At 41.6% G+C, this 15813-nt stretch overlaps 2 protein-coding genes across 11 annotated transcripts in view; one reads left to right on the top strand and one right to left on the bottom strand.

Annotated features, from left to right (window-relative positions):
* Positions 1–3330: 3330 nt before the first annotated feature.
* On the bottom strand, positions 3331–14970 carry FAM72A (family with sequence similarity 72 member A). Of its 2 annotated transcripts, none has more exons than XM_037067172.1 (4): positions 14610–14970; positions 10487–10564; positions 7295–7419; positions 3331–3873 (listed from the first exon to the last, which is right to left on the bottom strand). In XM_037067172.1, exons 1-4 carry the CDS (start codon positions 14774–14776, stop codon positions 3779–3781), a joined length of 465 nt encoding a protein of 154 aa, XP_036923067.1. In that variant the 5' UTR covers positions 14777–14970; the 3' UTR covers positions 3331–3778. The 2 variants fall into 2 exon arrangements, with proteins under 2 accessions (XP_036923067.1, XP_036923066.1); XM_037067171.1 differs by lacking the exon at positions 14610–14970 and adding an exon at positions 12669–13624.
* Positions 14133–15813, top strand: part of SRGAP2 (SLIT-ROBO Rho GTPase activating protein 2) — a 253602-nt gene continuing 251921 nt past the window's right edge. For 4 of the 9 annotated variants that reach the window (XM_037067165.1, XM_037067164.1, XM_037067168.1 and 1 more), the window contains exon 1: positions 14134–14403. The gene's annotated coding sequence lies outside the window, so the exon portion shown is untranslated. Of the gene's footprint in view, positions 14404–15813 lie in introns of all 9 variants that reach the window. The other 5 variants (XM_037067162.1, XM_037067163.1, XM_037067160.1 and 2 more) reach the window with 2 other exon arrangements.

The following is a 15813-nucleotide window of genomic DNA, read 5'->3' as shown; positions in this document are numbered from 1 at the left end:
TGTAGCTGTCTACTGGGTGTGCCAGCCCTGGGCTTTCCCAGGTGGTAGCCAAGGTCAGCCCCCATCTGTGTTTTGCCCAGGAAACCCTGCCTGAGCTATAAAGCAATCTGAGTTGGCTGCTACTAGTGCTGGGACTGGAGATTCCCAGGCAAAGCCAAGCTATGAATCTAAGCTGGCTGCTGCTAGTGCTGGGCCTGGGGCTCACTAAAGCCAGCTGTTTTTTTGTTTGATAGCATTTAGGAAGTTGTGAAGCATGAGCCAAGACCAGCCATTCCTATGGAAAGCATCTTGGGTGGGGTGGAGTCTCTGGGGATCTCTGAGGTGGGTCAAACAGTGTTAGACTGGTTGACGGAGTCTCATGGCACCAGCTTACAGCTCTGCCTGGGGAGGGTGTAGAAAAGACACAATGGCCTCTGCTCACCTTGATGGTAGACACTTCAGTTTCTCCCTGTATACCACTGGTGACTTTCAAGCTGCTACCCCAGTGCTGGAGCTCAGAGGAAGGGAGTCTGAGTGGGTGATTCCATGTGTGGGTTCTTTAAGAGGAACTGCTTGGGGCTCCAGCAGTTTCTTCCACCAACTCAATTCCTGCTGGTTTTTGCAGCCCAAAGTTGTAGGGACTTACTTCCTGCCACTGGAATCCTGGGCTGGGTGACCTGATGTGGGGCTGGGACTCCTCACTCCCAAGATATTCTTCCCTCATATTTTTTTTTGAAAGACTGTTTATTTATCCCTAGAGAGAGGGATAGAGAAAGAGAGAGGGAGAGAAACGTCAGTTGTGGCTGCCCCTTGTGCGCCTCCCACCAAGGACTGGCCTGCAACCCAGGTATGTGCCCTGATTGGGAATTGAATCGGTGACCCCTTGGTTTGCAGGACAGCACTCAATCCACTGAGCCACACCACACCAGCCGGGGCTCTCTACCAAAATTTTAATCACCACATGTGTGTGTGGGGCCAGCCCATTCCACATCTGCACCCCTCCTACCTGTCTGGATGGATGTGGTTTCTTTAATTCTGTAGTTGCCAGTCTTCCATTCAAGTCAATCTGGTTCTGAGTGATGATTGTTCTATATTTTAGTTATAATTTTGATGTGGTTGTGCAAAGACACGAGCCATGTCTGCCTATGCCATTGTCCTGATCAAAAGTCTAATTTATTCTCATTGCATATCTTGGAAGGTATAAGGGACCACTTATAATTTACCAAATAAGTCAGATACTTTAAAACTCTGGTCTATTTCTTTACGCTGTTTTCTCGTCCCAGGACTCTCATCCCAGCTGGCAAACCCCTAATGGTGCTTCAAAGCCTGGCTCAAGTGTCATTTCTTCTCTGTAGTTTTCTCAGCTCCCACTCTCCTACTACACAGGATGAGTGTTCTTTCATCTATGGAGTCATTGAACTTTAAGCATGCCTTTGTTAAGTCACTTAACCCGATGCATCAGAGATTCTGGTCTCTCGAGCTACTGCATAGATAATGAAGGCAAGTGGGAGCCTGCCATTGTGTAATTCTCAGTATACCACAGGAGCATAATACAAGTTCGTTGAATTGAATCCAACACAATCAAATACTAGAAGAGAACCAAAACATAAGTGGATTTTCTAGTCCTAGAAATTATGCTAGGGCTAGAAAGTATATGCCAAAATCATTCACATATGTGATTTTGCTTTTGGTCTTTGGACCAGAATGTAATTTGCTTTTATTTAAAAAACTGTCATGAATATGCTTCCTTAGATAAAACATTATGAATCCATTTTAGGCTTAGAATTGTCCTTCCCATAACCTATTTTGCCAAAAGGTAGCTGGGTAATTTGAAATATTCTCTAGCTGGAGTGGAATCACATTTGAGACTTGCTTCAGGCAGGGCACCTCTGTCTTGATTTTGCTCTTCCAAGAGCCCCACAGTCAACCAGGCAGGAGCAGAACGGAAAACAGATGAGCCCTGTTGAACATAAAATTTTCCACATTCTCTACTTTAGCATTAAGCTTTCTTTGCTAATGGAACAGGTTAAATGAAGCAGTATATAATGTAGTATTAATTTATATTTTTACATTTTATCCATTATGCCATCTTGTTTCAGAAATTCTTTAAGAAACCTTAAAGAAAAAAAAATCCCAAAGTGAAAAGCAAATGGTTCCACCCATCCCTTTGGTTCTTTGAGTTTCCTTCTGTCAGTGCAGGTGATCAGTGTGCAAGAGTTTTGAAGAAGTTTCGCAGGCACCCGTAACAGCATTGCCGGAGCATCCTTTATCTTGGATTGCCTCAAATGTCCACAGGTCACTTTTACCCTGAGGCTCAGTGTGAGTTTGCTCAATCTTAAAATCTGTCACTGAGGCCCTCAGCCGTAGGGAACAGAACATGGTAGTGGTTATTCCACACGTATTCAGGCTAAATAAAACCACGGTTCATGAACACCTGAAGTTGCTCAGGAGCAGCAACGTAAAGATGAAACACAGGAGCTCTGGAGTCAGTTTGTCTGAGTCTGCGTCTGGCCAGTTATGTAAATCTGGACAAACTACTCCTCTCTGTGCCTCACCTGCCTTCTCAGTAAAGAAAGAATAATAACTGCACATACATACCTCTTACTGAATAAGTAAGTTAAATCTGTAAAGCATTTACAACAGTGTCTGGCACACGGTAAGCACTAGATAAGTGTTAGCTCTTACATTCCATACATTTATATTTTTACATAAGAAAAGTGGGTACAATAAAAAAAAAAACTGAAGGAAGGCTGGTCATTTTCAGGACAAAACTTTATTTACAAAACTGCAACTCAGTCTGTTTTAATATCACTATTGACAAAATGTCCATGGCAGAGACATTAGTTGAGGTGATACATTGATTTTAGCTACACGTAAAACCAGAATCTAACCCTATCCCTGCTTCCTATTTCTGTGTGGTTCTAAGTACAGCTTAAAAAAGAACAAATTCTCTTTACAACGATGGCTTAAACAAACCATCTCTTTAGTTTCTGGGGTTTTTTTCCTATTTAATGGTTGGGACTGAGACTACTCATCTAAAATTTGCTATTTACAGAGAAAGCCCTAGAGAATAACAAAGACGGAGGTTCAGTTTCTCTGGCTTTCATAATACAATATCATATGATTTTATAAGGTAAATAAATAATATGTGTAAACAGTATATATTGATAATTTTCTGATATTCATTTATTTAAAATCATATTGAAGAATCAAGAGGATTTTTCCATACATTTAAAAATTCATTATATTTCTTGACTCACAAAGTATTGTTCCATATTAAAGTAGTTATCACCAAAATAACATGATAACTAGTACCTATGGAAACCTATTAGCTTGTTTTTTAAAATTCTCTGTTAAGCTTTAATTCTGAGTATCACATATATATGCATGGTTATATGCATGAATTTATGTGTGGGCACTAATGCCCCTTATTCAGGAATGTAAAATAATGGTACCTGGCACCTAGTTTAAGAAAAACTTCCCTCCATTGGGAGGTAGCTGAGTGACATGTGAAAAAAATCTTCTCCTACCTCAATGTAAGAATACACCTGTATTGGGTACAGGAATAGAAAGAGGAAGAAAAAGAAGTATAAGTAGAAGAAAATAACTACATTGGTTCAGATTAAACTCAGGTAATTCATTTAAGACAGCAAGTAAATAAATCAACAAATGACCAATTTTTGTTTTCCAACTACAACAAAAAAATCACTGGAAGATCCTTACTAACAATTTTAAAGTTGATCCATGAATATATTTTAAATAGTAAAATGTTTGACCATTTTATCCATCATAATTGTATTTATCTAATACACTCCTCTGCTGAGATATCGAACACGTCTTCATCTGTGCTCTCTTCTATCTCTGGCAAGTTGCCCCAAAGTAGGAAGTTAACACCTGGAAATGAAAGTTTATATAATTATTTGGTGCTCACTACAGTTAGATGAAACCTTTTATGTTAACATTTTCTACTAAACCATAGTGTTAGCAGTAAAGAGAAAAGCTATGAAAGAATGTACCACAAATAAAATTATATAATATTATTCCATAGTGCATAAATATTCTTAAAACCCCTTTAAGTAATGACTTGAATTCTAGAATCTTGCAAAAAGACCTTAGGAGTCCATTTACTCAAACCCTACCACCAGCTACATTATGCCACAATAACTTTACAGTGATACTTTTTCAGATATATTTTAATGATTTTTGAAAATGGGAATCTCACAAGATCCTTTTAGATTAAGTGTCTCTTTGGAAGGTTCAGGGAAAAGACCTGAATAAATCTCATCTCCTCAACAAACACAGAAATAGCTGGTGCCTGTTTTCTGATTTAAAAAAAAAAAAAAGCAAGGTTCCAGAGGCAGTTATAATATACAGAATCCTTGATGTACGTGAATTTTAGTCTAGAGGCTGTGAAGGTAGAGCTGTAAACTTTAGACCAGGTAGAAGCAGTCCATATAATAAACAAAACAACAATCTAAACCCTCATTGTGAATGGACAATCAGATTTCATATTAAAGAATCTAGCACTGGTATTAATATATAGAATAAGACCACATATATGGTAAAAGATAAAGAGATGGTTTATTCTGGACAGGTACTATATTACAACTTGAAAGCACTAAATTGAAAAAAAAATTAACCTTTAGAAGAGCCAATGAAGTCCGATAAGAAAGTGAATCTCAAGCTGTCCAGTTGGCAGTGTGGGCACAGGGAGGACTCAGCAAGTCTGGACACTCACTCCACACACACTGAGACTGTGGCCACATAGTGGAATGGAGTGAGCCAGGATTGGAGACCTGGTCTGAATTCAGTTTCCACCTCTTACTTACCATGACACCATGGTGTTTTTACTACTTTTACTACCGATGCATGCAACCACAGACTATATATTATTGTTTTGTGTTCTTAAAGTTTTACAATATGCTATTATATGTATATTTTCTAATTTGCTTTTTCATTAATGATATTTTTTTAGGTCTACCTATGTCCATAAGTACAGATTTAGCTCATTTCCTTTAATTTCCGTAGAGTATTCCATTGAGTGAATGAAAAAATTACATATATTGCAAGTATGACCCATCACTCATCCTTTCCTCTAACTGTCCATTTTAAACAGGTGCCCAAGGAGACACACACAAGACTGTGCACTGCTGCACCGTGGAAACAATCAACGGTCTCTCTTGGTTGAGATACTGGGATTTAATCAGGCAAGAAGTCAGCAACTATTTTAGCATACAGAAGCCTATCATATTATTTTCTGCCATTTTTTTGTTTGATTTGCTTATAGTAAAAAACACCTCTTCCCCAAGAATAAATGAGGAAAAAATTTTTTGCTTCTGGTAATATGCATTGAATGTAAGGGACAATTAGAACCCATAAAGGTCCATGGAGAGCTGAAATGAATGTGCCTTTGAGGGTGTTTGCCAAACCCAGTGACTTTGAATTGAGGTTCCACAAGCTTCCTCAGGAAAGTGTCAGGAAGTGAGGTCTACATGTGTAGGATAGCCTAGAACACAGGCTTCTTGGGGCCCTTTCAGTCTAAACACTCTAGAATTTTATAAAGCTTGTGGTTACACTCCTTTGATGCTGCTGATTCAGGTGTGTCAAGGACAGTTCCAACAGCTACAAGAGACCCTGTCTTACAACAAATGTCCAGAAAATCCTGCTTTAAATCACAATATTAGAGAGAAGTTTGATATTCTTGGAGTCAATACAGAGACATGAGTAGCTCAGCACAATTGGTTCAAAGAAGAAAAAATAAACTAAGAGATTGGATCTGACAGAAGCAATACCTTCCTCTCTCTGTTAAGAAGGGAGGAAGGAAATCCTGTGATACATCTGTTTCTCATGGATTAGATTCAATGCAAATAGAAGAATGTTAGGCTTTTATCTTTGAAAAACGGACCCAAATTAAAAAGTAAATCAAAATTGAAAAATATCTACCCTAAGTTTTAAATTCCATGAAGCAGGGAAAATGTCAAAGCAGAAATTTCCTTTAATGTGTCCCCTGAGCAGCACAAATATAAAGCTGGAAACCTAAATTAGACTCCTGTATCTCACCTAGAGAAGTTCAGGTAAGTCCTTGCTCAAAAAAAAAAATGTTCTTCTTAACATACTAGAGTCTTAAATTAAGGGCCCCCTGTCCCTGCAATGGTTGAGAGCCACAATTAAATGCCAGGTGATAAAAAAAAAATCAGAGTCTCTAAAAGCCCGAGCATTATTGGAGGGTTTAAAGACCCTGACAACCTCATTTACAATATGTGATACATATTTTTTTAATCTGTGAAGGCAAATCATACTTCTAAAAAAGGAATATATTTTAAGTTCTGAAAAAGAATAAAACATGTATTAAAAAACCTGCCCTGGCTGGTGTAGCTCATTGATTGAGCACGCGGGCCTGTGAACCACACGATCACGGTTCAATTCCCAGTCAGGGCACATGCCTGGTTTGCAGGCCAGTTCCCAGCAGGGGACTCACGAGAGGCAACCATACATTGATATTTCTCTCCTTCTCTCCTTCCCTTACCCGCTAAGGATAAATAAATAAAAATCTTAAAAAAAAAAACAAAACCTGAGTGCTGGTGCCAACTTGGACCCTCCATAAAGTTCTTGAACTTGTTCTATAAACTTGAATTCCCATTTAAAAAGTCCCACTAAACGCCAACTTCATCTGTTGTGTAAATAGGTATTAGACATTGAGAACATGTACTTTGTAACAAAACTGAATGACTCTAGACAATATAAAATGTATTCTTTAAATATATTTTAAGAATTGGTTGTATATTTTCCTACTAAATAATTAGTAAAACACATTAGTATTAAAGATTTCCTTTGACTAAAATTCCATCATAATTTACTAATATAGATGTCAAAATGTCCACTTTTATTCTGAAGCAATATACAAAATAAAGAAGATACCTAGTCATCTCTCCTCCCAACGCCCTGTGGCCCCAGGCTCCCCACTGTCCCCTTCTTACACACACTTGACTATTAAACCTAAAATCTTCCAAAATTCTCTGGGGTCATAATATGTATCAAGGCAGCCATTTAGAGCAATTAAAATGATAATTTCAAAAGGCCCAAGAAATCCAGCCAAGAAGCTCTTAAATACAATGATCAAAATAGAAATGGCAATGAGTTTTGGCCAGTGGGATGCATAAGTGAATGTTTGGGATGATATGACTGATGTTTCACTTTAGTGGATCCGGTGAAGGTAAGAAGGTCTCAGAGGGAACCCTAAAATGATCTACTGGGATTTCCGCTCAGAGAGTGATAGACAAATGTTAGAGGAACGTCTGAGTCAATTGTTTCTTACCGGTAGAGTCCAGTCTATTAATACTATAAACTGCCTGGCTGTGAAACATCCAGAAGTGTCCGTTGTTACAGGAAAGGAGGCAGGGACAACACGGAACAATCACATGATAACCTACAACGTTCCCACTAAAAAAGAAAGTGAATATTGTTACATGCCATGTAATACCTGGCCACGTAAGCATTTTTATGTGTTAATGTAACTAGATAATTAAAGATCCTATTTCCTCCTAATATCCTCCATTGCTGGGATCTTACAGATGCAAGTTACTCTAATAGTGATTACAGTTTTGTTGTCAAGTGGGAAAACAGTATTTAAGTTAAGTGAAATAACATTAACACATCTCTATTTCTTTGCTAGTATTTTATGCATTTTCCCTTCAGAAGCTAGCTTCTAGAGGGCATAAAGTTGTGATTTGTTCTGTAAAGCGTCTCAAATTGATGTGCCGGTCACACAGAATACATTAAACAAATGCAGATCTGTGGGGAAAAGGTTTTTGCTGTCCCCAGGACAGTGGGCAGTGGGTTCTTATATGTCCCAGTTCCATTCCAGCACCTAAAAACCGTTCCAACAGATGGAGGAATAGGAAGACAGCACAAGCCCCTGTAAACCAAACACAAGCTGGCTGCTCTAATTTTATCTTCGGTGTTTTTGAGGGAATTAAAAAAAAAGAAGCAAATGTACAGCATCTAGAAAAAGTTGCAAAAGTTTTTACAGGATTAGTCTTCAGGATTATGTATCTGATTAAAAGTATCTTACTCTTCCACAGATTTTCCCCCTATCTGATTGCCATTAAATGGAGCGAATATATAGGGAATGTTTTAGTTAGTAGTTTTTTAAAATGACAACATGACCTGCTTACACCTTAAGTTGTAAAAATCTTATTATTTTTCACCCAGTGAGATGTGGGAGTCACTCATTTTTGTGAGGCTCTATAAAAATACTATGTGAAAGGTAGCAGCCCACCTAAAATATGTCGTCTAATCTTAATCTGATTGAAAGGCAAACAAATGAAACCAAAAGTTGTTCTTGGACTTTGTAAGACTATATTGCAAGAGTAAATTCTACGGCTTTAATTACTACCCTGATTCATTCATTCGACTAATGTTTATTGACCTTGTATTCTGTGTTAAATACTATTCTAAGAGCTAGGAATATAGTAGTAGACACAGTTTTGGTTCTCATGGAGTTATATTCTAGTAGGGATCCATCAGATCATTTTGCTCTCTTCTTAAAACCCCTTCAGTGGTTTCTCATTGGCCAAAAATGAAAACAAACAGTAAACTCCTTCATACCAAGGTCTAGACCTGCACTATCCAAATGTGGCTACTGAGCTATTCAAATTTGGCTAGCCTGAAATGAAATGTGCTGTTAAGTATAACACATATACCAGATTTGAAAGACAAAGAATAAAAAATAGAATGTAAAATATTTCATTAATTACATGTTGAAATGACAGTATTGTGGTTATACCGAGTTAAATAAAATACATGATTAAAATTAATTTCACCTGTTTCTTTTTACTTTTTAGAATGGGGTTACTGGAGCCCTGGTTCAGTGGGTTGAGTGCTAGCCCGCAAATCAAAGGGTGTGTAAGTGAATGTTTGGGATAATGCTGGTTCAAATCCCAGGCCAGGGCATATGCCTGGGTTGTGGGCCAGGTCCCCAGTAGTGGGTACATGAGAGGAAACCATACACTGATGTTTCTCTCCCTCTCTTTCTCCCTCCCTTCCTCTCTCTCTAAAATAAATAAAATCTTAAAAAATAAAAAATAAACTGGGGTTACTGGAAAATTTTAAATTCCATCTACAACTTGCATATTTCTATTGGACAGTGCTGCTCCAGATTACCTGTGTTTTGACTACATCTCTAATCTACTCATACTTTCCCCAGGTGTTCACGGGGTCTTTACCACACTGCCATCATCTTCCTATTCCTTGAATATTTTAAGCTTTTTCTTGGCTTGGCTTCTCTCTGTCTAGAAGATTCTCTATCTCCTTCTCATCCTTTAGGATTCAACTCTTTTTACCCTCTTGTGAGAAGTCTACCCTGATTATGCTATCAAAACCAGCTCTTATCCAGTCTCCCAACCTCTGTGATTCTCTGTTATTTTCTTATTTTCTTTGGAGCACCTCTTAGCCTATTCAATGTCTCATTTATTTAAATATCTTATTGACTGATTGTGTTCCTATTAAAATATGTCCAAAGACCAGTGTCTTTGTTTTATTTACTGTTGTTTCCAGCCCCTGTAACAATGACTAGAACCTGGCAGGAGGACCTCATTATACACTTTGAATGAATGAATAAAATTAAATAGTCATTAGCACAAGAGAAGAGTTTGCTAATTTAAATTGTTAGGATTATGATTTATAATCCAAACCCCATTTAAATGAGAAAATCTAAACTTCTCTCTAAAATGGGACACTCTCAGAAAAAGCCATAGATCTTGTAGCTCAGTGGATTGAGAGCAAGGCCGTGAACCAAGGGGTCATGGGTTTGACTTCCAGCCAGAGCACGTGCCTGGGTTACAGGCCAGGTCCCCAGTTTGGGGTATGTAAAAGGCAACCACACATTGATGGTTTTTTTTGCTCCCTCTTTCTCCTTCCCTTCCTTCTGTCTATAAATAAATAAATAAATAAAGTCTTAAAAAGATATTAGTAACAGCTTTGATCTGTGTGGAAATTTATGGTTTAGGAAGCCTTTTAATATTCATAATTCATTTGGTCTTTACAACTCAATAAGGCAAACACCAAAGATATTTTAATTTCAATCTTAAGAAGATAGTTCCTATCTTCTCAAGTTTATCTTCTTAAGATACAAATTAAATAAGGAAACAGTTCCAGAGGTTTAGAAGTGTACGGAGTTTATTCAAGATCACACGGACAGTAAGGGTAGAGGCAGGGCTCAAACCTGATTTTTCTAACTGTAAATCCCAGTGTCTTGTCCCTCTAAAGCACACTGCTTTTTTTTCTGAAAATTTGTCAATGAATTTTTTTTAAATTGTAAACTTATTTACAAATTTAAAGTGTCACAAGACCCTTAAAAAAAATAGCTCTATGTAACCAATGGTTTTTCAATGGCTCTTTGCACAGGTTAGAACCAGAGTTTGATGCAGCTCACTGAGTCTCTGTGTCTGCTCTGGTGTCAACATCCCTCTCCCAAACCCAGGACTATCTAGAATATTGCCACACGTACCATTTTAAGCATGCGATGTCCTTCAGTTTACATTTGCAGATTTCAGTGAAATAGCATCTTCCAATGAAGTCCACTGTGCTGGAGAGGAGAAAGTGTAGAGATAGTTAAGTATACTTTTACAATTTTTTTAAAATTGTAAAACACATACAACACAAGATTTACTAACTTAACCATTTTTAATGTAGAGTTGAGAACTGTTGAATGGATTCACACTGTTGTACAACAAATCTCCTGACCCTTTTCATCTTGTAAAATGAAAACTCTATACCCATTAAACAATTCCCCATTACCTTCTTCCCCTAGCCCCTGGCAGTCATCATTCTACTTCCTGTTATCGTGAATTTGAGTGCTTTAGATACCACATATAGGTAGAATCATACAGTATTTGTCTTTTTGAGACTGGCTTATTTTTAGTTAGCATAATGTCCTCAAGGTTCTACCATACTATAGCATGTGACAGGATATCCTTCCTTTTTAAGCCTGAATAATATTTCATTGTATGCATGTAACTCTTTTTGTTTATTCATTCATCTATTGATGGACATTTGGGTTGCTTCCACTGCTCGGTTATTGTGAAGAATGCTGCTAAGAACACGGATGTGCAGAATTCTTTTGGATATATACACAGAAATGGGATTGCTGAATCATATGGTAATTCTATTTTCAATTTTTTTGAGGAACTAGGATGCTTTTCCATAGCAGCAGTCCCATTTTATACTCCCACCAACAGTGTCTGTGGGTTCCAATTTTTCCATAATCCTCGCTAGCAAATATTCTTTTGATTGTGATTTAGTATTAATCTTGGAGGCCCAAAGAGCTAAAAGAGAGTCTGAAGTAGAACTATAGTATATTTTGTAAGAGTTGATATTTGTGAGCTCACCATACGAAAAACCTCTTGTGTTCATCAACTCATGCACATTAATCTGTACTATTATAACCTCTACAACAAAGTGAAGGCAATAGGGAAGACCCAGCTCTATTTTAAACTCTGGTCTAACCTCTAACAAGGAACATATCTGAGCCCTCCTTATGACGGTCTGATTTCTTATCACATCTATTGTATAGATGAATGGGTTAGTATTTTAGTCATAGGACCTTTGTAATAATAGGTTCCAGATTTATCATCTAGTGCATTTTTTTGCAACACACACACACACACACACACTTAATATTAACATATTTATCTTTGCAGTATGTGGTTTTGTCATGAGTCATGACTACACTTGAACCAATGCAGAAAAGATTTTAAAGGAGGAAGGGTTCTAAACTTTCACATATTAAAAATTTTAAAAACTTTTTATCATTATAATGAAATTCATTCTAAAGTATTATGACTATTAGCTGCCTCCTCTGGCTTCTGTGCAAAGAACTATTCACTCATATTTTAGATAATTACTCTTTCACTGATAAAGATTCAATAAAGAGCTAAATCTTGAAAATTATGTAAGGACTATGTTGCCTATGGAAAGAGAAATTACCTTTGAGAGCTAGAAAAAGGTATATTTGAGTCAAATAAAATTGTTATTTTTCCAAATAGAAAGCACATTCTTAAAAACTCTACACTTGAAAGTGGGTAGTGACTAAAAACAGAATTTTAAAAGACTGAATTACAGAAGTGATTACGTGATATCCAAAATAGGCTTTGTGGGAGACAAGGATTATTTTAGGGCTATTTCATCCCATACAAATATAATCTCTCATTCAGAAAGAGATTTTTGAGAAAAGAATACTGGATTATATGAACAATCTGATTCAGATTGCAAAGCATGCCAATTGCAAATAATGGTAGAAAACTATGAATTTTTCTTTTGTAAAACTATGGATGAAAACAGAAAACCTGACCTCTCAGTACAAGAAAGCTTCCCTGAATTCCCCTACAGTCTAAGTAGTGGCCCGGATCCAGTGAGATGGGACAATTGGGCAGGGCTTAGCTCCAGGGATCCAATTTAAGGAATGCGGTCACGTGACCAGAAGCATTACATCAGGACTGACCACTCTGGCTAAACCACAGACTTTGTCCAGACAGTCTGCCCACTTAGTTATACTCCAAGGGGTTCATCAGACTGGTGGGAGTGGCTGGAACACCAAAATAATAATCTCCTTGTTGACTCCCAGAGGCCCAAGCCATGAACTTTTCCCATTTAGTTAAAGGCTACCGTTGCCCGCCACTAGCATGACTTACTTGGTAGGAGGGATGTCTGTAGAGAAAAGGTCTATTTCAGTATCAGCCAGTAAAACAGCCTTCATTCCCCTAGAGCTGAGCGCTTGTTTACAGAACTTGCAATACAGGATGGACACGTACCGGTCCTTGAAACTACAACTGCTGGTAGACATAGCGTCCCAGGAAGGATGAAGGGTGGGATTTTGAAAATGGAAACGAGGGCGGGACCCCTCCTAATTTGATTCCCCAGGCTAAAAATACACTTGCGAGGCTCCAAGCTTTTCTAAGCACTGAAATTGGGATGGAAACCAGTTCTTTTCTGTTTGCCCCTGTGAGGGTAATAGTAATATTAATTGAGCAGGAACAGGAGAGCAGCAGTAATTTCGGCTTTCCTCTTAACTCTCAGGAAAGGGAGTAGAGTTTGAGATGGGCAGGGCCAGGCTGCAATTAGCTTTGGGAACTTCTCTACCGTTTTCCCTTCCTCCCATCTACTCTAACTCCCGCCCCTTTAGCAATTCCCTAAGCGTATCCAGTACAATCCCTTTTAAAGCTTCTCCTTCCTTAAGCCCCTCCCTACCCAGAACTCGAATTCGTTTCTGTCGGATCGCAGACTAAGTCTCCCTACCCATGCCTCCTCTTCGGAAATCTTTCTCCTCTCCCCCAGAATTCAGAAATCCCGAGCTCTTCCCACCCAGACGATCCCTGCTTCTCTCCAGTCCTCCCGCGACCCTCCTCCGCTCCGCTCCTACGTCCTACTCCAGCTATGCTTATCTGCCGGCAGCCGTCAGCGTTCAGAGTGCCGGCTCTCGCGTCCCCCTCCCCCCAGTTCTTCCACGTGCCCCCAGCCTTTCCCACAGGTCTCTCCCCGAGCGGCCGCTCCAGAACGTGCGGTGGAGGTGATGGGGCTGGGCGGAGGTCGCTTTTTGGGGCCAGTCGGCGTTGGTGTCTGTCACCGAACACGTACGTCGTTTTTTGCCCCCTCTTCCTCTCTCTCTCTCTCTTTCTGCTTTTCCAACCGTCAGTTTGAATTTTCAGCGCCGCGCATCGATTGGGAGAGGTAGAATTCGCCCACGTCCCACATTGGAAGGCTCGGGAGCCCTGATGAGATCTTAGTGGTGAGGAGACCGTACGCTCCGCCCCAGTAACGGTGCCCAGATCAGTTCGACTTTCTGGTTGGCCTAACACGGCTCTGTTGCCAATCTCATTGGTGGATTTGGTGAGGTTTGGGCGGGCCTTCCCTGTGACAGAGCAAGACGCCCTTCGCGCTCCTTATTGGAAGACGTTCTACAGTCCACACTGGTCTCTACTCTCTATTGGCCAAAATTCTCCGCAACGCTCCTCCTCTCGCCCCTGTCCAATTGGTCGTACCATTTCTCAAGAATTTGTGTTTGGTTGTTGGTTCCAACTTAATCCCGCCCATTCATTCTACTTTAGGGTTTGGCCACCGGGGGAGGAGCTTACTCCGAGACTGCGCCTCTGTAGTGCTAGTCACGCCTCGAAGTTTAGCCAGTCCCACCTCCTCGTTCCAGGACTCTCGGGATCCGCTGTTTCTATTGGCTATAGGCCCCATCGGTCGATAGCATGCGGGCGGTGATTGGCAAAGGGGTGGGCTCCGCTTCCCGGCGGGGTCCGGCGGAGTTGGCGGACCTCTCCTGAGGGGACTAGGGGACCAATCTGCGTAGGAGCGGGTGGTGGGGAAGAGAACTCTAAGTGGAAAGCGGAGCCGGGGGCCTGGGACCCGTCGCGTCAGAGCCAGGTAAAGGCTCCTTCCCTCTCTCCTTTCTTCTTCCCGGCCGCGGGGCTGCAGCCCTGACCGAACAAACCTGGGCTGGGGCGGAAAGGAGAGGGCGCGGATGCTGCTTGCTGCATCGCTTTTTCGGTGACGCCTGGAATCCCTCAGACCCCCTCCCTCGCAATCCTTCAGACCGCTTCCCTTGAGACCCTCTGCAAAACTCCGGGTACAGCCCGTAATAGTTGTCAGGACTGCGTCTCTCTCCGCTCTTCACCGCACAGCTTGGGGCTCTGCCTTGGCTCACACTCCATCGTGCAGCCCGCACCCAGCCCCCTCCCCAAGTCCTCTGCACTCGGGCACCCTTCTTGGTCCAACTTGGGGCATCCGTCGTTGGCATCACCCGAAACCACGGCTGCCCTTAAACCCAGTCTCCAAGCCCTGGCAGACAGCTGGGTTACAGCTGTGGACCCAGGATGGGTGTTCCGCACTGCTTCCGGGGCTCGTCCGGGGTCCTAGCCCCTGGCCCGCCCGGAATGGCTCCTCTTCGCACTCCAGCTACTAGACGCATAATATGGGTCCCCAAAGTTGCTAACATCCTTGCGCTCCATGTAACGTCGCGGCCCTCGATAGTTTCTTAACGCCCTCTCCACCTTTAAGGTAATCGTCCCTTTGCCCTGTCCCCGTCTTACAAGCGTCTTGGCAGCTCTAGCTACCCCCGGTTCCCGTGTCCCCCAGGACCCCACCTCTCCTCCCGTTCCTGCTTCCTGCCCACTCGAAACACCTCGCCATCTCTGCTCCTTTTTTCAGTCTCCGTGCGGCCCTTTTTCCGGGAGTGGGCAGTGGGAGACACCGGCGGGAGCCACCTCCTCCCGGCACAGAGAGGAAAAGGGGCGGCCAAGGAGTGAATGTGGCAGCTGCGGCACGCCGGGGAGCGAGGCGCCGGGCTCTGCTCTCCCGCCGGCTTTCCTCCCGCCTCCTGGGCCAGAGCAGGGGCGGGATCTCCTCCGGCACCTCCTGGTGCGAGGAGTCTGGACTGCGACTCTCAACGATCCCCCCACCCCCACCCCCCGGATTGGGTGCGGTATCTGGGATCTCTGGGCTTGGGTGACAAAAAAATTGGGGTCATTTAGAGTCACTCTCATCCCTGGCTTGGAGCGGGGGACGGTTGCCTTCCTCCTCCCGCCCCCCGGTTTTCCCCGACTCCGACCCTTGCCTCTAACCCGTTTCCTGCTTCTCCCGACCACATTGTTTTCCTGGTTGTGTCCCGTGCCGAGCAGGCTTTTTCCTGCAGATCCCCCCCCCCCCCTAACATTTTGCTGCCAAGAGAAGCTAGTAACCAAAAACAAAACAACTGGGAGGAGGGGCATGAGGGGAAGAAAAGTTGTGCCCGGGTGGCTTGTCCCTCCCTGGCTTTGATTCCCTTTGATGTCCTGG

Source organism: Sturnira hondurensis, unplaced genomic scaffold (genome assembly GCF_014824575.4).
Source record: "Sturnira hondurensis isolate 20B ecotype Veracruz unplaced genomic scaffold, ASM1482457v3 Scaffold0017082, whole genome shotgun sequence".
Taxonomy (NCBI): Eukaryota; Metazoa; Chordata; class Mammalia; order Chiroptera; family Phyllostomidae; genus Sturnira; species Sturnira hondurensis.
Note: the sequence above shows the minus strand (reverse complement) of the source record. Positions and strands in the feature narration are given on the sequence as shown.

Bases quoted from the DNA above. Each gene is read 5' to 3' on its own strand.
- FAM72A (XM_037067172.1), bottom strand. From the start codon at position 14,776: ATGCCAACGACGGATGCCCCAAGTTGGACCAAGAAGGGTGCCCGAGTG. The intron at 10,565-14,609 runs GTACCCGGAGTT...TCTCCTCTCCAG, and splicing joins CCTGACAACTATTACGGGCT to CACAGTGGACTTCATTGGAA. The intron at 3,874-7,294 runs GTAAGAAACAAT...TTTCATTTCCAG, and splicing joins TAATAGACTGGACTCTACCG to GTGTTAACTTCCTACTTTGG.